The sequence below is a fragment of the Moschus berezovskii genome, chromosome 21 (assembly GCF_049115385.1).
Source record: "Moschus berezovskii isolate FMDL1 chromosome 21, NW_MosBer_1.0, whole genome shotgun sequence".
NCBI classification, from domain to species: Eukaryota; Metazoa; Chordata; class Mammalia; order Artiodactyla; family Moschidae; genus Moschus; species Moschus berezovskii.
This window is the reverse complement of record NC_142480.1, coordinates 11,950,587-11,977,830: the sequence shown is the minus strand read 5'-3', so window position 1 is coordinate 11,977,830 and position 27,244 is coordinate 11,950,587. Positions and strand designations below refer to the sequence as shown.

At 37.6% G+C, this 27,244-nt stretch overlaps 1 protein-coding gene across 3 annotated transcripts in view; it reads left to right on the top strand.

Annotated features, from left to right (window-relative positions):
* UNC79 (unc-79 subunit of NALCN channel complex) overlaps positions 1 to 27,244 on the top strand; it is a 222,807-nt gene that overhangs the window by 43,385 nt on the left and 152,178 nt on the right. For all 3 annotated transcript variants that reach the window (XM_055417627.2, XM_088829774.1, XM_088829773.1), the window contains 4 exons: positions 13,292 to 13,356; positions 18,676 to 18,764; positions 19,384 to 19,424; positions 21,975 to 22,003. In XM_055417627.2, coding sequence (XP_055273602.2) covers positions 13,292 to 13,356; positions 18,676 to 18,764; positions 19,384 to 19,424; positions 21,975 to 22,003 — 224 coding nt within the window. The remainder of the gene's footprint in view (positions 1 to 13,291; positions 13,357 to 18,675; positions 18,765 to 19,383; positions 19,425 to 21,974; positions 22,004 to 27,244) is intronic.

Here is a 27,244-nt window from a genome sequence, read left to right as displayed (position 1 = left end):
AATTTCCTCTTTAAATCATTGTTTACGCATTGGTTTTTGAGTAGCAGATTGTTTAGTCTCCATGTAATTGTTTTGTCTTTTCATACTGATCATGGGATTCTCAAGGCAAGAATACTGAAGTGGTTTGCTATTCCCTTCTCCAGTGGACCCCGTTTTGTTTGAACTCTCCATCATGACCTGTCCGTCTTGGGTGGCCCTACATGGCATGGCTCATAGTTTCATTGAGTTAGACAAGGCTGTGATCCATGTGATCAGTTTGGTTGGTTTTCTGTGATTGTGACTTTCACTCTGATGGATAAGGATAAGGGGCTTATTGGAAACTTCCTGATGGGAGAGACTGACTGTGGGGGAAACTGGGTCTTGTTCTGATGGGCGGAGCCATGCTCAGTAAATCTTTAATCCAATTTTCATTTGATGGGCGGGGCTGTGTTCCCTCCCTGTTGTTTGGCCTGAGGCCAAAGTATGGTAGAGGTAATAAACTGTGGAAAATTCTGAAAGAGATGGGAATACCAGACCACCTGACCTGCCTCTTGAGAAACTTGTATGCAGGTCAGGAAGCAACAGTCAGAACTGTACATGGAACAACAGACTGGTTCCAAATAGGAAAAGGAGTACGTCAAGGCTGTATATTGTCACCTTGCTTATTTAACTTATATGCAGAGTACATCATGAGGAATGCTGGGCTGGAAGAAGCACAAGCTGGAATCAAGATTGCCGGGAGAAATATCTATAACCTCAGATATGCAGATGACACTACCCTTATGGCAGAAAGTGAAGAGGAACTCAAAAGCCTCTTGATGAAAGTGAAAGAGGAGAGTGAAAAGGTTGGCTTGAAGCTCAACATTCAGAAAACAAAGATCATGGCATCTGGTCTCATCACTTTATGGGAAATAGATGGAAAAACAGTGGAAACGGTGTCAGACTATTTTTTTGGGCTCCAAAGTCACTGCAGATGCTGATTGCAGCCATGAAATTAAAAGACGCTTGCTCCTTGGAAGGAAAGTTATGACCAACCTTGATAGTATATTAAAAAGCAGAGACATTACTTTGCCAACCAAGGTCCATCTAGTCAAGGCTATGGTTTTTCCCGTGGTCATGTATGTATGTGAGAGTTGGACTGTGAAGAAAGCTGATCACCGAAGAATTGATGCTTTTGAACTGTGGTGTTGGAGAAGACTCTTGAGAGTCCCTTGGACTGCAAAATCAAACCAGTCAATCTTAATGGAAATCAGGCCTGAAAATTCATTGGAAGGACTGATGCTAAAGCTGAAGCTCCAATATCTTGGCCACTTGATGTGAAGAACTGACTCATTGGAAAAGACCCTGATCTTGGGAAAGATTGAAGGCAGGAGGAGAAGGGGACGACAGGATGAGATGGTTGGATGGCATCACCAACTTGATGGACATGAGTTTGAGCAAGCTCCGGGAGTTAGCCTGGCTTGCTGCAGTCCATGGGGTCGCAAAGAGTTGACTGAGCGATTGAACTGAACTGAGTTGTTTTTTCCCTCATTTCTCTTTCTGTGGTTGACTTCTAGTTTCATGCCAAGTTGTTGCTCTTTTGAAGATTAAATTGCCCCTTTTTTTTTCTTTTGAAAAATTTTTCATTTTTTTTTCTATTTGATTGAAATTTTCCTTTTTTTCCAGTTTTATTGAGAAATAACATACATCACTGTGTAAGTTTATGGTGTACAGCCTGATGATTTGATTTGCATACATTGTGAAATAATCACTGCAATAAGTTTGGTGCCCATCATCCCATATATCAACACAAAGAAGAGAAAGGAAAAAAACATTTTCTCCATGTGGTGAGAACTCAGGATTTACTCTCTTAATAACTTTCCTTTATATCATACAGCAGTGTTAGTTATAATCTTCATGTTGTACCTCACCTCCTAGTAATTATTTTTCTTTTAACTGGAAATTTGAACTCACAACTTTTATCTGTTGATGGGCTCTTGTGTTGCTCACATGTCATGGCTATCATAAGTAATGGTACCGTGAACATGGGGGTGCAGATATCCTTTCAAGTTACTATTTTCATTTCCTTTGGACATATTTCCAGAAGTGGAAATGGTAGTTCTATTTTTAATTTTTTGAGTATTCCTTTTACTGTTTTACATAATGGCTGTTACTAATTTACAATAGTTCAGAAAATTTCCACATTTCTTATCTCTTGGATTTTGGATGATGGTCATTCTAACAGGTGTGAGGTAGTATTTCATTGTGGTTTTTAATTTGCGTTTCCCTAATGATTAGTGGTGTTGAGAATCTTTTCATGTACCTATTGGCTTTTTGCATATCTTCTTTGGAAAATATCTATTTAGGTCCTTTGCTTATTTTTGTACTGTTTTCTTCTTTTTCTTTACTATGGAGCTATATGAATTCTTTATCTATTTTGGATGCTAGCTACTTATTGGATATATGGTTTAGAAATATTTATTGCCATTCCATAGGTAGCTTTTCATTTTGTTGAAGGTTTCTTTGACTGCGTGAAAGCTTTTCAGTTTGGTGTAGTCCCACTTACTTATTTTTGATTTTATTGTTTATGCTTAGGTGTCATGTTAAAAGATAATCAAACACATGTGAAGGAGCTTTATTCTTATGTTTTCATGGTTTCAGGACTTACATTTAAATCTTTAATTCATTTTGAGTTAATTTTTTGTGAGTAATACAGGATAAGGGTCCAGTTTTATTTTTTTTTTACATGTGAATATCCAGTTACTGAAGAGACTGTCTTTTCTCCATTGAGATTCCTGGCTCCCTTGTCAAATACTAATTGACTGTATATGCTTTGGTTTAGTTCTGGGCTGTCAGTTCTGTTCCATTGGTTATAGATCTGTTTCTATGTTGGTATCATACTATTTTGATTATTATAGCTTAAAAGTATAGCTTAAAATCAAGGAATGTGATGCCTCATGCTTTGTTCTTTTTCAGAATTTCTTTGACTATTTGAGGTCTTTTGTGGTTCCTTATAAATTTTAAGAATTTTTTTACATCTATAAAATATGTCATTTTAATATTGATAGGAATTGCATTGAATCTATACATGAATTTTGGTAGTATTGAAATTTTAACACTATTAACTCTTCCTCTTCATTAACATGGGATACCTTTTCATTTATTTATGTTTTTTTGATTTCTTTCAACAATGTCTTATGGTTTTCAGACTGGAGGTCCTTCCCTTGCTTGGTTAAGTTTATTCCTAAGTATTTTATAATTTTTGATGCTATTGTAAATGCAGTTGATTTATTTCTTTTTCACAAAATGCATTGTTAGTGTACAGAAATACTACTAATTTTTGTATCTCAATTTTGTATCTTGCAACTTAACAGAATTCATTGATGAGATGTAAGTTTTCTTGTTGTGTCTTTAGGATTTTCTGTTTATATTATAATATCATCTGGAAATAGAAGCAAGCTTACATCTTCCTTTTCAATTCTCATACCTTTTATTTTTCTTGCCTAATTGCTCTAGCTGGGGCTTTCAGTACTATGTTGAATAGGGGTGGTGAGAGTGGGTACTTTGTCTTGATCCTGAACTTAGAGGAAAAGCTTTCAACCTTCCACCACTGAGTATGATGTTAGCTGTGGACTTGTTATATATGGCCTTTATTAATGATGAGATATTTTCCTTCTATGCCTGATTTGTTAAGTTTTTTTTTATCAAGAACAGATATTGAATTTTGTCATATGCCTTTTCTGCTTCTGTTGAGGCAATCATGATTTTTTTCTTTCACTCTGCTAATGCAACGTATCATATTTATTGATTTGTGTTTGTTGAACTATTATTTTTACATCCTAGTGATAAATCCCACTTGACCTTTGTAAATGATTCTTTTCATGTGCTGCTGAATTCAGTTTGCTGGTATTTTATTGTGAATTTTTATATCTATATTCATCATAGAGATTGGCTTTTACTTTTTTAGCACTGACCTATCTGTGGGCTCCTAAATTCCTCGTGTGTTCACCAAAGTTACTTACTTTGGCTATATTGGAAATACAGTGCATCTCGAGCACTATGTGACCTCTAAAATCACTGTTCAGCTTTTAGCCATTAAGCTTGTGTTCTCTGCTAGTCCTTGTAGAGCTTTTCTGTGAGCCCGAGAAGTTTAGGATTGAGCCAAGGACCTGAGGCGCACCCTTACACAGATTTATGGGACCTGTTCTCTGGCACTCCCTGTTGTTCTTACTTTACTCAATTTCCAGTTGCCTTAGCAATTCTTCACTGTGATGTTTCCTCTACTCACTGAAAATGCTAATTACTTATTGGACTCCACTTCTTTTTGCTGCAGTTTGGAAATATTCCCAGACAGAAAACCAAAGTGAATGTAGAACTTAATCTGTGTGTTCTTCCTTTTTCAAAAGATTGCAATCTTGTGTTAAAATCTATACCCAGTGTTGGAAATGAGTTGCTTTATACATTTTTTTCCCATTGAAGGATAAGTCTATATATTATTAAAATATCATGGTTGTAATCGGAAGTTCCCTTATTTCTTCAACAATGGCTTATACCATATTCTCATCTTTCTTTCTGGAATTCCAGTGACACATATGTTAGATCTTCTGTCCTATGTCGTCTGTGGATATTTCTTGCATTCTCCTTTCCTGTTTCATCTTTCTGTGCTTCATTCAGAATCTCTTTGCCTGATTATTTTTCTCCTCGTTAGTTGTTTAGCTTCCCAAATGTAGTCTTCATTTTGTTAATTATGTTTTTAAGTTCTAGAATTTCCATTTGGTGCTTTAAAAGTTCCAATTATTTGATTATAATCTCTAATTTGTCTTACTTTATAGCATGTATTAACCATATTTATTTTAAAGTCTGTTTCTGATAACTCAGTATTCTAGGTCTCTGGAGGCTCTGATTCTGTTGAATTTCTTTTGCTTTCTTTTTATTTTATGTTCTTAAAAAATAATTGTGTGCAGGATATTAGACAGAAAAACTATAGAGTTAATTTGAGGTTTAGGATTAAATTATATTTCTTCAGAAAGTATTTATGTTTGCTTCTGGAAGGAAACTGTAGACATTGGTAACCCAGGTCACTTTAATGAAGCTCAGGAAAAAAAAACTCTACGGTAAATTCTTGAGACGATGTGAAGCTGATCTTCAGTCCCTGTGAGGGTTGGTCTATTTCTGTTTCCCCTTTACTCCTAGGGTGTGACTTTTTGGGACCTCTACCCGCAGCCCAGGGTGATTTTTAGGTTTCCCATTCTTTGGTGGCCAACCAGTTCCAAATTTAGTTCTCTTGTGTCAGAGAGTCTGTTGAAATTGGCTCATGTTGCAGAATTGGCAGAAAGAGAAATAGGCAAAGGAGAAAGAGTGGACTCAAATGCCAGGTGCATCTTCTGGCAATCCCTTCTTCTTTTGGATCATGGCCCCAAAATTCTCCCATAAAATTCTCTGGGTTCATTTGTTTTTGCATTTAATTGTGTCCGGTTTTCTAAGTATTCTCAGTAGGAGAATCGGCTTGAATTAATTTGTCTATCATTTCTGGGGAAATAGAACTCAGAATTTTTTTTCGGTAATATTTTCAGTGGTGGAATGTATATATTTTTCAAGCTCAGGTATATTTAAGAGTGTCTTTCTATTTCATCATAAAAAAAACCTCTGCTTCACTGTGAAAAATATGTAAAAATTGCTTCACTGGTTTCTGGCATTCGGAGTTACAGAAGACAAGCCTTAAACCAGTGATTTTGTCTGTTATAGGAGTTACTTTTGTTGTTCTTAATTCATGGAGACTTATCTATTTAAAAAAATAGCTTTTAAAAATATTGCTATATAAATATCTTCTAATTAATTTGTCATGGCTTTTTTTTCCAAGGAGCAAGCATCTTTTAATTTCATTGCTCAGTTACCATATGCAGTGACTTTTGAGCCCAAGAAAATAAAAACTGTCACTGTTTCCATTTTAACCCCATCTATTTGCCATGAAGTGAGGGGACCGGATGGCATGATGTTAGTTTCTTAGAATATTGAGTTTTAAGTCAGCTTTTTCATTCTCCTCACTTATCTTCATCAAGAGGCTCTTTAGTTCCCCTCTTGCTTTCTGCCATTAGAGTGGTGTAATCTGTATTTTTGAGGTTATTGATATTTCTCCTGGCAATCAAAATTTTAGCTTGTGCTTCATCCAGCCCAGCATTTTGCATGATGTACTCTGCATTTAAGGTAAATAAGCAAAGTGATAACATACAGCCTTGACATACTCTTATCCCAATTTTGAACCAGTCTACTGTTTCATGTAGGTTCTAACTGTTGCTTCTTGACCTGCTTATAGGTCTCTCAGGAGGCAGGTAGGGTGGTCTGGTATTCCCATCCCTTTCAGAATTTTTCACAGTTTGCTGTGATCCACAGAGTCAAAAGTTATAGCATAGTCAATGAAGCAGAATAGATGTTTTTCTGGAGTTCCCTTGCTTTTTCTATGATCCAGTAGATGTCTGCAATTTGATTCCTGGTTCCTCTGCCTTTTCTAAATCCAGTTTGTACATCTGGAAGTTCTCAGTTCACACACTGTTGAAGTCTAGTTTGAAGGATTTTGAGCATTACCTTGCTAGTATGTGAAATGAGCACCATTGTATGGTAGTTTGAACATTCCCTGGCATTGCCTTTCTTTGGGATTGGAATGAAAACTGACCTTTTCCCATCCTGTGGCCACTGCTGAGTTTTCCAAATTTGCTGGCATATTGAGTACAACACTTTCACAGCATCGTCTCTTAGGATCTGAAATAGTTCAGCTGGAATTTCATCACCTCCACTAGCTTTGTTCATAGTAATGCTTCTTAAGGCCCACTTGACTTCACAGCCAAGATTGATCTCCTTTAGAATGGACTGGTTGGATCTCCTTGTAGTCCAAGGTACTCTCAAGAGTCTTCTCCAGCACCACAGTTCAAAAGCATCAATTCTTCGGCGCTCAGCTTTCTTCACAGTCCAACTCTCACATCCATACATGACCACTGGAAAAACCATAGCCTTGACTAGATGGACCTTTGTTGGCAAAGTAATGTCTCTGCTTTTTAATATACTATCAAGGTTGGTCATAACTTTCCTTCCAAGGAGTAAGCGTCTTTTAATTTCATGGCTGCAATCAGCATCCGCAGTGATTTTGGAGCCCCCAAAAATAAAGTCTGACACAGTTTCCACCGTTTCCACTGTTTCCCCTGTTTCGACTGTTTCTCCATCTATTTCCCATGAAGTGATGATCAATCCTGGGTGTTCATTGGAAGGACTGATGCTAAAGCTGAAACTCCAATACTTTGGCCACCTCATGCGACGAGTTGACTCACTGGAAAAGACTCTGATGCTGGGAAGAATTGGGGGCGGGAGGAGAAGGGGACGACAGAGAATGAGATGGCTGGATGGCATCACCGACTCGATGGACATGAGTTTGAGTGAACTCCGGGAGTTGGTGATAGACAGGGAGGCCTGGCGTGCTGTGATTCATGGGGTCGCAGGGAGTCAGACATGACTGAGCGACTGAACTGAACTGAACTGAATAGAGATATAATTTACTTTTGTGTATTGACTTTACATCCTTCAACCTTGCTTAAATTCACTAATTTTTTGTAGCTTATTTCTAAGTTTCTTAAGATTTTCTGTATACGTGATTTACTTTCTTGCAAATAAAGATTTTTTTTTCCTTCTAATTTGTAGGTTTGTCTGCCTGCCTACTGGCCTGGTTCCCTCCGTCTTTCTCTTTCCCTACCTTCCTTTCTTTCCCCTCCTTCCTTTCTTTCCCCACTTGCTTTCTTATTTTCTTTTTCTCGTTGCACTGGCTCTTATTTCCAGTTTATTGAATAGAAGTGCTGAGCATGGATTTCTTTGTTTTTCCCCTTCATTTGTGGCAGGAAAGTGTTCAGGCTTTCACTGTTAAACATGATGTTAGCTGTAGGTTTTTCACAGATGCTTTTTATCATGTTGAGGAATTCCCCATCTATTCATAGTTTGTTGAGAATTTTTATTGTGAATGAATGTTCAGTTCAATTCAGTTCAGTCGCTCAGTCGTGTCCGACTCTCCGTGACCCCATGAATCACAGCACGCCAGGCCTCCCTGTCCATCACCAACTCCCGGAGTTCACTCAAACTCATGTCCACAGAGTCGGTGATGCCATCCAGCCATCTCATTCTCTGTCGTCCCCTTCTCCTCCCGCCCCCAACCTTTCCCAGCGTCAGAGTTTTTTCCAGTGAGTCAACTCATCTCATGAGGTGGCCAAAGTCAGTCCTTCCAATGAACACCTAGGATTGATCTCCTTTAGAATGGACTGGTTGGATCTCCTTGCAGTCCAAGGGACTCTCAAGAGTCTTCTCCAACACCATAGTTCAAAAGCATCAATTCTTCGGCGATCAGCTTTCTTCACAGTCAAACTCTCACATCCATACATGACCACTGGAAAAACCATAGCCTTGACTAGACGGACCTTTGTTGGCAAAGTAATGTCTCTGCTTTTTAATATACTATCAAGGTTGGTCATAACTTTCCTTCTAAGGAGTAAGTGTCTTTTAATTTCATGGCTGCAGTCAGCATCTGCAGTGATTTTGGAGCCCAAAAAAATAAAGTCTGACACCGTTTCCACTGTTTTTCCATCTATTTCCCATGAAGTGATGGGACCAGATGCCATGATCTTTGTTTTCTGAATGTTGAGCTTCAAGCCAACCTTTTCACTCTCCTCTTTCACTTTCATCAAGAGGCTTTTGAGTTAGTTTTGGTCAAATGTGATTTCTCCTATTAAATAATCATATGATTTCCTCACTTAATTCCATTAATAAGGTGAATTACGTTGATGTACTTTGCAGTGTTAAACCAACCTTGCATTCCTGGGATACGTTCCACTTTTCAGCTGTATTATCCTGCTAGACTTAATTGCTAATTTTTTTGCTAAGTGTTCTTGCTCCTGCATTTATGAGGGATATTGATCTACTTTTCTTTTGTTGTAATGTTTTCATCTAGTTTTGTTTACAAAGTAATGCTGGCTTTATAAAATAAGTTGGAAATTGTTTCCTCTTTTATTTTCTGAGTTTTTGGAAGATTTGTATGATTTATTCCTTTAATAGTTAATAGTGAATTCATCTGGTAAATCCCTCTGGTCTTGAGGTTTTCTTTGTGGGCAAGTTTTACATTATGAATTCAATTGAATAGAATGGGGCATTTAACTATCTACTTTTTATTGAGTTGAATTTTGTAATTTCATAACTGTGCTTTTTGATGAATGTGAGCATTTCATCCAACTTATGTAATTTATTGGCATGTGTCTAGTGTCTGCAGTGATGTCCTACCTTTCATTCCTAACATTGATAGTTTGCTTCTTTATATTTGTTAATTCATCAGTCTGCCTAGGGGCTTATCAATTTTATTGAACTTTCCAAAATAACCCACAGCATTTGTTTCATGATTTTCTGTTGGTTTTTTGTTCTCAGTTTTATTGATATGTACTTCTGTCTTTATTATTTTCTTCCTTCTACTAACATTGGATTGAATTTGTTCTTTTTGGATATTATTAAATAGAAGTAGCAATCATTTATTTTGGACCTTTAAAATTTTTCAGTGCAAGAATTTAAAAGTGAAAGTTCCTTTTAAGCATTGCTTTAATTGCAGCCTACAAATTCAAAATGCTGTGGTTTCATTGTATTTCAGAAACGAATATTTTCTAATATTCCTTGTAATTTTTCTTTGATTTATGGATTGATTAGAAGTAAGCTTTTTTAAATGTACAAATATTTGGTTATATTGTAGATATCTTTTTGTTATTTGTTTCTAGTTTAATTCTATTGAGGTGAGAGAACATAGTTTATTCTATTACTCCGTTTAAATTGCTGAGGCTTACTTTATGGATGAGAATACTGGCTTAGCAAATGCTGCCTGTGCCCTTAGTACGTCTCCTAGACACCGTATCTGTTCCACTTGTTGAGTGGGGGATTCTATCATTAAGTCAAGTTGTTGAGAATGTTGTTCAAGTCTTCTATTTTTATTGATTATTTTGGTCTGCTTTTATCCATTACTGAGAGAGGATTGTTGAAATTTACAACACTAATTATGGACTTATTTCTCCTCTAAGTTCTGTCAGTTTTGCTTTATGTAATTTGAAACTCTGTCATTAGATACACTCATATTTATGGTTGTTTTGTTATCTTGATGAATTGACATTTTCATCATTGTGAAATATCCTTCTTTGTTCCTAGTAATATTCTTTGTCTTGGAGTCTACTTGTCTGATATTTATATAGACATTCCAGCTTTATTATGATTAGCATTTGAATTATAACAGTTTTTCTCTTATCTACTTTTAACTTATCTCTTTTTATATTTCAAGTGTGTTTCTCTTAGGCAGCATATATTTGGGTCATGCTTTTTGAGAAATTTAAATCCTATTTGACAATCTTTGTCTTTTAATGTATTTATTGTTTAGGCTATTTATACTTAATGAAAGTTACAGATATTATTAGGCTTCTGTCTGTTATCTTGTGCTTGTTTTCTATTTGTCGCATGTATTCTTTGTTCCTTTTGGATATCTTGCCTTCTTTTGGATTAGTTTTTACTGTTTCACTTTTCTCTCTTTGAATTGTTAGCTACAGCTTTTTTTAAAAAAAAATTACTCTACAATTCTTCAATTGCAATATGCACCTTTAACTTCTTAGTCTACCTTCAAATAATATTATACTAGTTTACATGTAATATAAAAACCCTGTGCACTTTCATTTCCTCCTTCCCATCCTTTTAGTTTCTTATCAAATATTTTGTTTTTAAGTTGCTAAGTTGTGTCCAGCTCTTTGCAACCCCATGGACTGCAGCATGCCAGGCTTCTCTATCCTTCACTATCACCCAGAGGTTGCTCAAACTCATGTCCATTGAGTTGATGATGTCATCCAAACATATCATCCTCTGTCACCCCCTTCTCCTTCTGCCCTCAATTTTTCCCAACATCAAGGTCTTTCCCAATGAGTTGGCTCTTCACATCACGTGGTCAAAGTATTGGCGCTTCAGCTTCAGCACCAGTCTTTCCAATGAATATTCGGTTTTGATTTCCTTTAAGATTGACTGGTTTGATCTCCTTATTGTCCAAGGGACTCTCAAGAGTCTTCTCCAGTACCACAATTTGAAAGCATCAATTCTTCAGTGCTTTGCCTTCTTTATGGTTCAACTCTCACATCCATACATGACTACTGGAAAAACCATAGCTTTGCCTATACAGACTTTGTCAGCAAAGTGTTGTGTCTGCATTTTAGTACACTGTCTAGGTTTGCTATAGCTTTTCTTCCACGGAGCAAGTGTCTTTTAATTTCATGGCTGCAGTCACCATCTGCAGTGATTTTGGAGCTCAAGAAAATAAAATATGCCACTGTTTCCACTTTTCCTCCATCTATTTGCCATGAAATGATGGGACCAGATGCCATGATCTTATTTTTTGAATGTTGAGTTTTCAGCCAGCTTTTTCACTCTCCTCTTTCACCCTCATCAAGTGGCTCATTAGTTCCTCTTTACTTTCTGCCATTCAGTTCTGTTCAATTGCTCAGTCGTGTCCGACTCTTTGCAAACCCATGGACTACAGGATGCCAGGCTTCCCTGTCCATCACCAACTCCTGGAGCTTATTCAAACTCATGTCCATTGAGTCGGTGATGCCATCCAACCTCATCCTCTGCCGTCCCCTTCTCCCGCCTTCAATCTTTCCCAGCATCAGGGTCTTTTCTAATGACTCAGTTCTTTGCATCAGGTGGCCAAAGTATTGCAGCTTCAGCTTCCACATCAGTCCTTCCAATGAATATTCAGGACTGATTTCCTTTACGACTGACTGGTTTGATCTCCTTGCAGTCCAAGAGACTCTCAAGAGTCTTCTCCAATGCCACAGTTCAAAAGCATCAATTCTTTGGTGCTCAGCTTTCTTCACAGTCCAACTCTCACATCCATACATGACTACTGGAAAAACCGTAGCTTTGACTAGACAGACCTTTGTTGGCAAAGTAATGTCTCTGCTTTTTAATATGCTGTCTAGGTTGGTCATAGCTTTTCTTCCAAGGAGCATGACTGAAGTCACCATCTGCAGGGATTTTGGAGCACAAGAAAATAAAGTCTGACACCGTTTCCATTGTTTCCCCGTCTATTTTGCCATGAAGTGATGGGACCAGATGCCATGATCTTAGTTGTCTGAATGTTGAGTTTAAGCCAGATTTTTCACTCTTCTCTTTAACTTTCATCAAGAAGCTCTTTAGTTCCTCAGTGATTTCCGCCATTAGAGTAGTATCTGCACATCTGAGGTTTAGAATATGGCAATTTAGAAAATTGTCCTACTTTCAAACATTTAATCCTATTACTTTTTATGCTGGAATATTATTAACTAAGTGCTTTGGGCTATGGAATATTCTGGATGATGATAAGTAATTGTAATTCTCGTTCTGATCTGTCTCAGTTCACTTGGTTCTCGTCTTTACTCTGTGTGTATACTGTGTTGAGGAGTTGGGTATTAACAAATTAGCAGAGGTTTAGACTGTGGGTAATGTGTGTGGGTCAGTACGATCCCTGGGTTGGGAAGATCCCCTGGAGGGCATGACAATCCACTCTGTATTTTTGCCTGGAGAATCCCATAGGACAGAGGGGCCTGGTGGGCTATGGTCCATAGGGTCGCAAAGAGCTGGGCATGACTAAAGTGATGTAGCAAGTACAACATATGAAAGAGGTGCATTGCATGTGGGCAAGAAACTCATCTTTTCAGTCTCCACAATTGATGGGGATGGGGTGGGAAATGGAATGGTGACATAACCACTTATAGCAGTTATTATGAATCTGAAAACTTCTTGGTGCCCCAAATTTAGGCTGTTTAGCCTAGTATGCTATACTGAAAAGAACAGGGTTTTGAGAACCAAGAGATATGTGTTCTAGTTGCAGCTTGTCACTTACTAACTCTGTGACCATAGGAACCTAACCTTTTAAATTTTATCTTACACATAAAGTGAGGTTAATAATCTGCTGTATTTATCCCACAGAGTTATTTGGAGGATCAAGTGAAACCATAAATATAAAAACTTCTAAAAATTTACTAGGCTTATCATCATGAAGTAATATTATGATTTTTGGGTATGCCACCTTACACTAGCTTTTCTTCCCCATGGGAAAATGGATGGAGTTGTGATGTTTTTACTAAATTAGAAAATACTTCATAGATTAAAAAAAATAATTATTTTAGAAAACCTGGTGATGGTTCTATTTAGGAAAAGGAAAAGTAATGAAAAAAAAATTTTTTTTTTACTTGTTTTCACTAGGGCACAAATACTTTCAGTGAGAAATACTCATCAGCTATGCTTTGCTTTACAGCTTGGAACCCCATCCACTGCCAGCACATCGAATGCCACAATGCAATTAACAAACCAGCTGTGAAGGTACTGTTTTATTAGACCTGGGGCAATACTGTATTGTCAGTAGTCAAATTATCAGGAGCAAATTCTTAAATGAAAGGGAGCTTGCATCCTTCTCTGTAAAGCAGAAGCCTGTTCTCTGTGGTAATCTCAGAGTAGTGTACTCTGCTTTGATCTAACTGTATTTTGGTGGGTTGGTTCAAGACAGAGCAATGCATAGTGGTGTCTGCAAATTTGTCTCTGAGTTCATAGCTAAGTGCTGTTGGAAACTGGCATAGTTACCAGAATGATCCTGGTGAAACACTTACATAGTCCTTGACTGATTTCTATTTGGGCTAATAAACTCAAAGAGATGTACTTTGCCCTGTTTTCATGTGTTTGCTACAAATTATGGAGGGGGGCCCCTTAGTGTATTATTATGTGAATTCAAAATTTTTTAAAAAATAAGGACAAAAATAGAAAATTTGTGAAGTCTGAGCTCGATTCACAAATGCGACTTTTGTTGAAATGACTGAAAGGTTGTTGGATAGCAAACACATAGTAAATTACAGTAGAGGTAAGGGAACAGTAGTTTAGAAAGGTCAAGTAACTCTCCTAAGGTCACACAGCCTGAACCAGGTACCTTGACTCTCAGCCTTATTCTTTTTCTACCACATCAAATTGGTTCTGCCCTGTTACGACCCTGAATCTTTGAAGTTGAATATTAAGAAAAATGATCACATTACTTAACAAAATTATTTATGGTGTATTTGTCAGATACAACACTTGAATAGTGTGTCTGGATTTGCAGAGATTAATTTTTATATTATGACAAGTGGGAATTAGGCCAAGTGACTAAAGTTCAAGTTACTTTTTGGAACCTATTGTCATTGGAGTTTGCCTCCCTTGTTCTATAGATAGGTAGATAGGTAGACTGTGAAGATTACAAAATAATAGAAAAATAATATTATCATTTTATAGAAACAGAGTAGAAAAGGTAAAATGAGATATAAAAAGTATGAATGGAACCACAAAAATATAAATGAAATAAAATGTGTTTCATATACCAAAAGTGGAAAAGGGGTGCCAGTCATCACATTGTCATCTAGACATATTTTACCAACAAAGAACATCTTTGTGTTATTATGCTTTATCTTTTCTTTTGATAAAAGCAAATTGGATGAATTTATGCTTCCTGGTGGCTCAGACATTAAAGAATCTGCGTGCAGTGCTGGAGACTCAGGTTTGAGTCCTGGGTTGGGAGGATCCCCTGGAGAAGGGCATGGCAACCCACTCCAGTATTCTTGCCTGGAGAATCCCATGGACACAGAAACCTGGCAGGCTCCAGTCCCTGGGGTTGCAAAGAGTCGGACACAGCTGAGTGACTCACGCTTTCATGCTGAGAAAGCAGGTGAGGCTAACCCAGCAATGGCAGCACAGTCCTCTCCCATTCTACTGTGTGCACCCTCCCGTGAACGTCCGTGGACGTTTGGGGTTCACGGGTACTTTCTGGTGTGAGGACATTTTGAGCTAAACACAGGTGAGTTCGAATGTTATTCACAGAGTTCAGCTTAATTCTTCACAATGATGAGACTTTCACGGTTCCCCTGGTTTCTATATCTGTCTTTTCTTCTTTCTGCCTGAGTCACAATGCCCTCTTTTGGTTTACCCAGACATCAGCAGAAAACCTGTCGAATTTTCCAGTTATTTTTACTTGATTTTATGTCAGGCTGCATTCTGATTAGAAATGGATTTTGGCTTCCTTCCCACAGAAATCATCATGAATTAGAAGTTCTCCCTATCTTCTAGGCAAACAGTCCAGTCCTCTCCTCTGGACCAGCTTCACTTTTCTCGCAGGCCGTTCCGTATAGCCAGTCCTCCAAAATAAGCCAAACCCTTCTACCTTCTGTCATTTTTTAAATGGAGGTAAAATTCACATAGCATAAAACTAACTGTTTTAAAGTGGACAATTCAGTGGCATTTATCACATTCACAATATTATGCAACCGCCACCTCTATCTAGTTCTAAAATGTTTTTCTCATCCCCAAAAGTTTACTTGCTCAACCCATTTTCCTAAAGAACTTCCTTTTGCATTTTTGCTCTACACTTCCCAGAGAGGTAATATTCTTACTGACGCTTCCTGTGCTGGGGCTGGTTTTACCACAGGTCTGGCTCAGGGTTGCTCTTTCTTTATGATACGCTGCTGCTGCTGCTGCCAAGTCATGTCAGTCGTGTCCGACTCTGTGCGACCCCATAGACGGAAGCCCACCAGGCTCCCCCGTCCCTGGGATTCTCCAGGCAAGAACACCGGAGTGGGTTGCCATTTCCTTCTCCAATGCAGGAAAGTGAAAGTGAAGTTACTCAGTCGCGTCCGACCCTGTTTACTATATGAGCACTCCCCAAAGGCATGGAGATATGAGCGTAGGACAATAGATCAAGTTACCCCAAATTCAAATATTTATAGAGTGATGTTAAATGAGAAGGAAATTATGAAATTACATAGTATGATGCCTATTTAGCTTAAAAATTAGGTATAAGGATTTTATATTCACATTCACAGTGAAAGCCAACTGATAATGCTCATTAAAATGTTACTAGTGACTGCATTGAGATGGAGGGTTAATGAGTTATTTAAATTTTCTTGTTTCTCTTTTCTCCATTTTCTGAAGCCTCTGCCTTGGGCATGTATTATATTTATAGACAGAAAATAACTATTTTTAAATGTAACAGATCAGTCAGATATGAACATATTAATATGGTTGTAAACTGACCTGTTCAAAGTAGAATGGGATTGACAGTACTAGCCACAAATCTAGTTATGGGTTATGTTAATTCATTTAACATGTCAGAGATCAACTAGCTAATCACTATTAACTATTTATGGTTATAACATCCTAGGAGTTTTTTGGGGGGAGTGGAATGAAAAAATATCTTTACCTAACAGAAGTATCAATGACACAATACAAATGACAGTAAATTAACTATACTGAAGAACAGGTTCATATAGGGTGCATGGGAAAACCTGGGGGAAAATGGATTTATCTTCACAAAAAACCCAGTATCTCCATAACAGAGAGGCATAACACTAGGCAGTAATTGTTATCAAATTAAACTTGGGTTGCCCCACCTGCACGCAGTAAAGCTAAAACTACTGATACCAGTTTGTGGTGAAGGCAAGTGCAGCATTTATTGTGATGTGCTATACAAATAGTCTGGGACAGGTAGTGCTGAAACAGCAAAGCATTTTCAAAGGCCAAGTGAGGTGAGGGAGCTGGAGGCGGTCTCAGGGTCTGTGGTCAGCTCGAGCACAGTTCTCCGACTGGTTGAAGGTGAGGTAACACAGCGGTGTCATAGGGGTTAACATTATCAGTCCTTAGGCACAGTATGTCTGGGGCTACATACTCATGATCATCAAATAAATTTCTTCCATTTGGTGGTGGTTTTAGTATCTATAAAACAACCTGAGAAATGTTCATCAGATACTGTTATCTGGGTAACTTCAGAGAGGAGCTACAGCAGAAGCCTGGGGGAAGTGTCTGTCTCCGGAAGGCCCCATCACGTCCTGCTTGGTTACATAATAGTGGAAGTTGTTCAGTCATGTCCGACTCTGTGACCCCCATGGACTATACAGTCCATGAAATTCTCCAGGCCAGAATACTGGAGTGGGGATCTTCCTTTTTCTTCTCCAGGGAATCTTCTCAACCCAGGGATTGAACCCAGATCTCCCACATTGCAGGCGGATTCTTTACCAGCTGAGCCACCAGGGAAGCCTGGTTACATAATAATTTGCCAAATAGAAAAATATTATCTACTTTTTTTTGCAGTAGGTTCCAAAAAAGTAAGAACAAGAGCCGAAAGTTATGATAGATTCTAAAATGAAAGTATGTTGGAAATATAGTCTATTATATCACACTCTGCTTTTTGGTTTTACTTGGTCCTACTTGAAATATCACCTTGTGATAATTACCTTACACAGGAGTCAGCAATGGCTATGGCTATGGCTCTCAGTCAAATCTGGCCTGCTGCCTATTTTTGCAAATAAAGTTTTATTGGAACACAGCTATGCTTATTTGCTTATTCATTGTCTCTGGCTGCTATTATGCTACAACAGCAGGGTTGAGTAGTTGTGACAGAGAATATATGACCCACAAAACTTGAAATATTTACCCTTTGACCATTTGCAGAAAGTTTGCCAGTCCCTGATTTGACTCGCCAAAAAGTGGTTATTCGTTGCATCAAAGGAAGCATGAATCTTACCTAAGGAAAATTTTCACACTGGGCCTTTAGCACCAGGGAATATATAATTTACAGACTTTGATGGTATAATTATTTAAATTTAGAAATTCTAACTCTTGCTTCCCCAACCGTTGAAACCCCTAAGGGTTTTAACTTTAAATGACAAGCTCTTTGGGTTATAAGTTCAGTTCACTTGTCCCCTTAAATCGGTAAAATAAATAAATAAATAAAAGGCAACAAAAGCTAAAGAAAAGGCAGAGTGAAGTTTTAGAAGAATTTGTGTCCTAGGCGTGTTAACTACATACTTAGCTATAGCATGGATTGATTATTTCTTGAAGGGCAGGAACAGAATTCAAAATTTCTTTGGTAAGTCATAAACATTTAGACTGATGCAAAGTACTAAATCCAGTTAGTCATCGAATATTTTGTCTATTCGATTTAAAACCTCCAAGTGTTTGAAATATCCTAGTGATCACTTAACATTAACACTTTTCATCTTTGTACTTAGGCTAATGAAAACAGCCATAGATAACTGAACAGAATACTGCACAGTTAAGCAAACTACAGATCATATGTGGACAAAAAAAAAAACCCAAAACTTGAAAGTGAAAGTTGGATATTTAGATTTTAGATTCCCAAGTAAGAAAAGGGAATCACTTAATGTTAGATTTAATGCTAAATTTTCTGAATGAGGTCTATTGAGAAGCAAAATTCTCTACTGCCAGCATTTTGCCAACTGTTATGATTTTTAAATCTCAATAATGCATTTTCCTTTTCCCAAAGAGAGATTACTGTGTTTACCACATTAAAGAAGGAATTACTGTGTGAGTAATACGGAAGCAATTTGAACAGCCACCGAATGAGATGATTTTTTATCTTTGTAGAATGAGGGTGGATTTCTTGACACTACTTGTTACTTGCATTGCAAATAACAGGAGAAATGAAAAACCACACTAGTCACATTTAAATCGCCATATTGGAAAAACACTTAGGTTGAATGGGTTTTACTAAAAAACGTTTATTCTTCTTTGCTTTCAAAAATCTTTTATTGAAACATTTGTGTCCTTGACATAGGGGACGTGATAAACAGGGCAAGAGAGTTCATTCTGTCTTTTCCTGTGTTTCAGATGTGTATAGACCCCTCCTTGTCTGTAGCTTTGGGTGATAAACCACCCCCGTTGTATCTCTGTGAAGAATGCAGCCAGCGGATTGCAGGGTAGGTGCAAGAAAAGGCAATCTAATAGGGCGACACTGAGAAGAATAATCACTTTGTCTTATATTGATTATGTTACCCTCATTTCCCATTATCCTTTCTGTTTTTTAAAGGTTAGCATATCAGGTATTTAATATATAGCAAACTTTCATTTGAAAAGACGTCAGCTTTGAAATGTTTCAGTATTTCTCTCCATGTGACAAAAGAAAGCAATTCCACTTAATAAACAGCTCCAGTTTTCAAATGACCCTGTTAAAAAGGCCACAGTGAAAAAGAAAAGAAAGCTGTGGTTTTCAAACGTGACATAAAATTCATATGGGTTTTCTATGCTTGTTAGTTTCACAGACTCACACTCAGCTTTCTACAAATCATGCTGTATTTTGGCTGACCTAATTAGCATCTGGAAAATATCATTTAAAGATAACTGAATATGATGAAATGCCTATAATTTATAATTTAGCTGGAATGCATTAAACATTTAAAAAGCTTATTAGGATAGTGCTCTTAATTACGTGTCCTTTCTATTAGAAGTGTTTTAAGAACAGCATGCAGCCTATAAACATTCATGTGGAAGGGTAACATTGCAGAAAGGCTCAAAAATGGATTCTGTTGTTCTTTATAGGGACCACAGTGAATGGCTGATTGATGTTCTTCTGCCGCAAGGTATGGTTTACTTCAGGAAGGATGAATAACGAGGAATTGTGACAGATGATACAGTTGATTTGTCTCCTTTTGTACTGTTTTTTTATTTTATAAAGACAGCAACCAAAGTATTATTTGCTATGAATATTCATTTATATGAAGCATTGTTTCAATGTTTTGGTTGTAATATACCCACACATGAATATTAAGGGAAGAAGTATCACTTCTACCAAAATTAAGGGTAGGTGTTGGAATTGGGATTCTGTATGTCCAAAGCTGAATTCTGTCTTAAGGGATTTTCTGTGTATATAATAGGTGTTGCCAATGATATGCTTGCTGTGCCAGGTCAGAAAGAGAATAAAGAACATCAGTGAGAAGAGCATTGAATAATGGGTCTTTCTTTTGCCACTGTTACTAGCTCTGTGTTTTTAGGGAAAATCATTCAATCATTTTGAGTATCAGTTTCTCCTTCAGTAAAATGGGGATAAATAAATATATCTGGCCCATCTCAGTGAAAAGATGAGATTGTAATGTTTGTAGTTTGTTAGAGTTCTGAAAGCTATGCCTGGTAAGCTGGCAGGTCAAAGATAGAACATTTCTCTACATATGGGGAGGCAGATATTCCAGTCACCTAACTGCAGGCTGAAATGACCCCGAAAATACTTAGGAAAGCAGAGGAAAGAAGAAAGGTGGAAAAAGCTGGGGGCATACTGAGTATAGATCAGGCACACAGGAGGAACTTGATCTATAACTTCAGAGGTAGATAATAGAAGAACTTACGTGAAAGAATTTACATGTAAACACTTTATGTTAACTAAATTCAGTTTTTTTTTTTAAAAAAAACTAAGGGACTTTGCTTGATGATAATTATACACCATTTCCTTATAGTTTAACTCAATATTAGGTTATCTCAACCTCAAGAAATAAATTATTTAATGAGTGCTCAGCATTTGTAAAATGGATCAATAATGTCAGCTCTATATCCTTCAAAGAGACATTTAAAAAATTTACATAAGAATATCTGTAAAAAGATTTGGGTTTACATGGGTAAAGGTAACTTTTTCCCTCTTAAATTAGGCTACCTTGCAAGTGAACTTTCAGTGCTCTGAGGTAAAACCCATAGTCAGGTTCTAAATTACATTTTAAATACAGTTAAGTCCCCTACATACAACCCTTCCAGTTGTGAACTTTCAGAGATGCAAACGTGTGTTCACATGTCTGATCTCATAAGTTAGTTCACATGTCTGGAATGTCTGGGGTGTGTGCATCCTCCACAAGTGATTGTTTTTTGTGTACTTCATTGTATAGTACTGTATTATATAGAGTACAGTAGTACAGTATCTTTATTTCAAGCCCAGAATGTCTGGAAGCAAGCATAAAAGCAGTGGTATATATAGCCAATTGTGTTAGTTGGGTACCTAGGCTAACTTTGTTGCACGTGATGAGCAAATCGACTTACAAATGCACTCTTAGACTGAAATGTGCTTGTATGTAGGGGACTTACTGTGTAGATATGTTTCTGAATTCTGGTCATCTCCAGATGATATTCATCTGTTGAAGAAAATTGATAATAACTTTTCATTACTTATCCAGAGAGATGACCCACTAACCTCAGCTTAAGATAAATGCTAGGATATCAAACTGTTAAATAACCATTAATTAGACAAAATCTGTTTTAAAAGCTGAGTTGTAATCTCATTGATTTGACATTCACTAATGCATAATTTCCAGATGGAGTTTGGGAGACATTTACCTTCGATTTTGTTAGTAAGTTGTGCTATAGACTATTAGCAATGGTTTAATTTATTTTTTGAGCACTTACTATTTCAGGGGACATGTTAATAGATTCTTAGAAAAATTATTTTCAAGTTTTATCAACCACCAGTTTTCTTGGAGATAATTGGTATGCCTACTAAAAAGAGTTTAATCCATTTATTAAACTTAATCCTGAAACATAAAGGTAGTTTGACAGCCTTACTCCAACTGACCTATCCATGGGTTTGAAAGATGTTTTCTCTTAATAAGCCTGCAGCTGGTTTTGCACTAGTTAAGGACTGATGTTAGTTGATAGTTTGAGTCTAATTAATTTAAGTTATTAAGTTTTTTTTCTACCGTTCTGGTATAGCAAATCATCTCCATGGCGAAACTCTTTAGTATATCACATCAGCTCAGTGTTATAGCATCATGGAAGATCAGTAGACAGGGAACCCAGAGACACTTCCGGATTGATTGGTCTCTACCATTGATAGCTCATATGATCCTGAAGAACCCCTATAACCCTCAATTTTGTTCTCTGTCAAATGCCTGGGTGAGATTACAATTATTTGATCTGAATTCTAAGTCATATGTGAGAAGGCCGAATTATTTCTAAAATAGGTGAAGTATTTGAGGCACGCAGGTATTTAATCTCATTAAGAATGAGTAGATGACAATTCATGAGACAAAGGAGAAAGCTGTTTTGGCAAATCTGGAGGTTGTGTTACTAAGCTTGTTTTTACTCCGCTTCATGGCTGCCCTTATTTAAAATGGGCTCTCTTTTTTGTTGATATTTTGTGTACCTTCCCCTTACAGCTGAAATATCTGCTATATGTCAGAAGAAGGTAAGAGCAAACCATCTATGTGGTGCGGCATGATTTGCTGTGTTTGTATGTAAATTCATTCATTGACATCTGTCTGATTTCTGCACCATGGTTTCCCAGTATGTTCGTGTCGCTGTATTTGTGAAGGGGGAAAGGAAATTATTCAGCATGCAAGATTGCTGTGTCTCGATGGTCTCTATTTCCATTTCTGCTTCTGCTTACCCATCATATGCACAGTGTTTTTGAAAAATAATATGAAATAAAAGCATATGTGTTACTCTGGGGTAGAAATCTGAATACAAAAGTGACTGACAGTGCAACTTAATTTTGGTAAATGATGATCTTGTTTGCTAAAAATCTTTATTGTTTGGAAGTGCAAGTGGTCCAACACTTGTGTGTCAAAAATATAACCAGACCAAATATATATGGAAAATACATATTTATATGTGAGGTGAATGATATCTTTACTTAAAGATTCTTCCTTCAATTAGCCACTGTTCATGACACTTTCACTGAACTGTTTCCATCTTCTTTTCTTGCTCTAGTTGTTTGAGAAATACAAGAGAAGGTAGCATGATGTCATACAAAGAACTCTGGACTGGTTGATTGAGATACTTGGATTCTGGTCAGCTGTCTTCCCATCTAGCTATGAGACCATGTACATGTCATTTAAACTTTTTAGGAGTTGATTATGAGTGGATACCTTTGGAGGACTGTTTCAGTTTTCTATTGCCATGTAATGAACTATCCGAAAATGTATTAACTTATAACAGCAAACATTTGTTTGATCACAATTTTGTGGATCAGCAGCCCTGCCTACGCTCACCTAGACTGTTCTTTTGATAAACTCCTCTAGGCTCACTCAGGTATTTGCAGTCAGTTAGTGGGTTTGCTGGCAATTGGCTGGTCCCAGACGACTTCACTCACACGTCTGGAGCCTCAACTGGGATGGCTGGAATGGTTGGGATGACTGGGGTGTCTGGCGCTCTCTCTTTCCATTAGGTGTCTCATCTTCCAGGAGGCTAGGCTGGATTTGTTCTCAAGGTATGAGTGTTTTGAGAAAGTGAGAGAGGAGGCTGCAAGGCCGTTTGAGACTGAAGTTCAGTGGTAGCACAGCATCACTTCTGCTGCATTCCATTGATCAAAGCAAGTCCAAAGCACAGCCCAGTTTAAACAAGTGGGCAAATAGACTCCTCCTCTTTTAGAGAAGGAGCAGCAAGAATTTTGTGACCATATTTAATCTACCACAATTCACCTTCTGGACATAATTACTTACATTCTTTCTATATGACAAATATTCTTACCACCTTGCAAGACCTGCAAAAGTCTAACCCACTTATGGCTTCAGGCTTAAAGTCCATTGTCTTGTGATCTGCATTTGGTCTGCTCACTGATGAAACCCTTCAGGTACAAATTTTCTTGAACCAGAGACTGGTGAATTAAAAAGCAAATTATGTGCCCTCTACATACCCAACACGAAATGGTGAGATAGGGATCGGATGACAGCGATAGACCTCTGTTCAAAAAGAGGAAGGGCAAGCAGATAGCTGTTACTAGTCTATAGCAACTCCAGCCATGAACATGTCAGCAGTTCTTCTGTCTCCAGGGGTAGCAAATGTGCCTTGATTAGGGTCTGATTTTGCTTCCTTGGAGTAGTTTCCTAATTCATTTCTGTCCTGGGATCTTTCCTCCACTCTCTAAGACATGTTTCCTTTTCAATAAGAAATAGCCCATGTTGCAACTGAGTAACTCCCTCAGTTTTCCTCCTGCATGTAGAAATGGGGTTCAATAGACCTCTTTTTGTGTCACACTGTGTGTGTCCCTTTTAGTCTGCTGGTGGTGCTTTTACTAGTATGTCTTTCTTTAAAACTTTGCGGATTTTCTATGAATCTCATTGGAGTTCAGTGCCCTCAAAGCCACATCTGTAATTCTTTTTGAGACAGTTTCTTTTATATTGTGGGCATTTCAGGCTGCCCTTAATCTTATTAGAAGCTATGTTCTAACAGAGATGCTCAACTGGGCATCACCTTGTATCTTTCGGAAGTTTTAACAAAGGATCATAGTCATTCACCATACTTTTGATTTCATTTTTATCCTGAGGCTATTTCCTACTTTGAGAATCTTTTACAAGCTGGAGAGACTAGGATGAGAAACAGTTTTATTTTCTAAATTGACATTTCCTGGCTCTGGTGATATACCTAGCATATTTGATACCCACAATGGATCATTTTTTAACACTCTTCTCATTTATGTGACAAAATTATTTTCAGCAATAAGCTTAAAATTAGCACGTTTTATTACTTATTCTTTAATAAATGTATTTTATATGAAAGTTCATTTTGAGAACTTTTATTCGGTTCATAATAGATCAGAATGTTCCAAGCTTGCTTTGGGCAAAGCTTGTGTCTTTACCTCTTTCAGTACTAGATATTTCTACATTTGAATTGTAGGTTTGAAATAAATGTCAAGATTGTATCCAATACATTGTAAATCAACTATATTACAGTAAAAAAAGATTATGTCAAATAAGCATCAAGAGACAGACTTTTCTTAATTTCATTTTTGTTATTCTATGACACCACTTGGAATTATTTATTTATGCTTAAAATTCTAAGCAGTAAGGATTTCTCTGGTGGTGCAGTGGATAAGAATGCACCTGCCAATGCAGGGGACATGGGTTCGATCCCTGGTCTGGGAAGATTCCACATGCCATGGAGCAACTAAGTCCGTGTACCATAGTTACTGCAACTGCTGTAGCTTCTTAACAATAGAAGCCACTACAATGAGAAGCCCACATACTGCAACTAGAGAAAGCCTGCACAAAGCAACGAAGACCCAGTGTAGCCAATAAATAAATAAAATTATGAAAAAAAATTCCAAGCAGTGAAACAGAGTGGTTTGAGTGAACATATGAAAACATAGCCAGCTGAATCTGAACTCAAGACAAATCTCTCTGGTTTACTTTTGAAATGAATGCATGCAGCTGAGTTCACAGGGTTGAGGACTATCTGTGGCTTGGAAATATATTATCCCATCTCATCCTTTGTCATCCCCTTCTCCTCTTGCCTTCTGTCTTTCCCAACATCAGGGTCTTTTCCAATGAGTTGACTCTTTGCATCAGGTGGCCAAAGTATTGGAGCTTCAGCTTCAGCATTAGTCCTTCTAATGAATATTCAAGATTTGTTTCCTTTAGGATTGACTGGTTTGATCTCCTTGCTGTCCAAGGAACTCTCAAGAATCTTCTCCAACACCACAGCTCAAAAACATCAATTCTTCGGTGTTCGGCCTTCTTTATTGTCCAACTCTCACTTCAACTAAAAAACAAACAAAAAAAATTGAAAAAACTTAGTAGGAACCATAGGAATTGTTTAGGACTTTGACCAACCAAAGGTTATTTAGGGGCAAAGTATTTTATCACTGATATTATTTAGAATTGATAGTACGTGGTGATAAAGGAGGTTAGGTTGACTTTCAGTTTATATTCCAGATACTAATGTGTGCAGTATATCCAGATACTACCTAAGGAATCACTCAAAATGTAGCAGCATGAAACAACAACCATTTAATTATGCTTTTAAATTCTGAGGGTCAGGGATTTGGGCAGGGCACAGTCCACAGTCTGTCTCTACTTGATGTTATTTGGGGCCTCATCTGGGAAAACTAGCAGCTTCCCAGGTGGCTTATTGGTAAAAAACCCACCTGCCATTGCAGGATACGTGGTTTGGAAGGTCTCCTGGAGGAGAAAATGGCAACCCACTCCAGTATTCTTGCCTGAGAAATCCCATGGACAGAGGAGCCTGGTGGACTACAGTCCATGGGGTCACAAAGAGTTAGACACGACTTAGTGACTGATCATGCATGCACGCACTGGGGAGACTTGAATAGCTAGGGGCTGAAATTATCTATTGGCATATGTTAGGGCTCTGGGATGGCATGACTTGAAGGCTGGGCTTAGCCAGCCCTGTTGAGTAGAGACTTACTGCCTCTCCATATGTCTGGGCCATGACAGAATCCTAAGAAGAGTATCCTGATGAGGAAGCTTCTGAAGAGAGAACTTTCTTAGACTGCAAGATGTCTTTTTAGAAGCAGCCTGTCTTTTTAGAAATTGCCTTGGGGGTCATATGAGTATCACTGTGCCGTGTTTTCTCGGTTCAAGCTGGCACAGCCCATCTAGGTTTCAAGGCACATGGAAGCCTATCTGAGGAACCAAACCCAAAGAGCCTCAACCACCACTGGACTTTATTTAAATGAGACCGCCTTGAACCTCCCACCAGGAATCTGCATGTGGAAAGAAAGTAAATAATTTGTGACCAGGAAATAGGAGATTGTAGGCCTTAAACATCAGGACTTTATTATAGCTAATAGCTACCCACTAAACCCACCTGTTCTGTCTGTTAGTTGTTCAGTCCTGTCTGGCTCTTTGCGACCCCAAGGACTGTAGCCCTCCAGGCTCTTTTGTTCATGGGATTTTCCAGGCAAGAATACTGGAGTGGGTTGCGTTTCTTTCTCCACACTAAACCCATATCCACATTCCATTGTTTCTGTAACAGTGGGAGTCCCAGGGTAACAAAGACTAATTACAATCAAAAGGAAGAAATAAACACTAACAATATACTCTGATGCTAGTGATGTGGTTTGGTTTGGAGAAGTCCCAAACTGGTAAGGATTCACTTGCTTCCAGAATGAAACTTAGCATGTGAAAGAGAAAGAAAGAACACAAAGCACGAACTATACCTCACTTGGAGAAGTCAGGACTGACGTGGATATTGAAGAAGACGTAGGCCTCGGTGCAGAAGAAATACGTTGTATTTTAACAAATAATTTATAAAACATTAATAAAAGGGAAAAAAGATCATAAAAATTTAAACTTGTTTTTATGATTTATTGACCTGAGTCCTGTTCAGAAAATGAGATTTCCCAGCACTTGTATCCAAAGCCTTGTGCTAAAATTGAAGTGGAACAAGCCTTACTTTAAAATGATTTTTCCGATAGGCAATTCAACACATGGTCAATGTCTGGATGTAGTTTTCATAGTTGCTTTTTTCTTTCTTCTGTTTCCCCAAGATATCTGTCATGGAAGGTTCTCCAATCTTCTCCCAGCCCTGAGTTCATAATGGCTTAGGGTATTATTTCTCTGATTTCATATTTTTAAAGAAAATGTTATTGGATAATAGTTGATTTACAATGTTCTGTTAGTTTCATGTGGACATCCAAGTGATTCAGTTATACATATACATATAATCATATTCTTTTTCAGTGTTT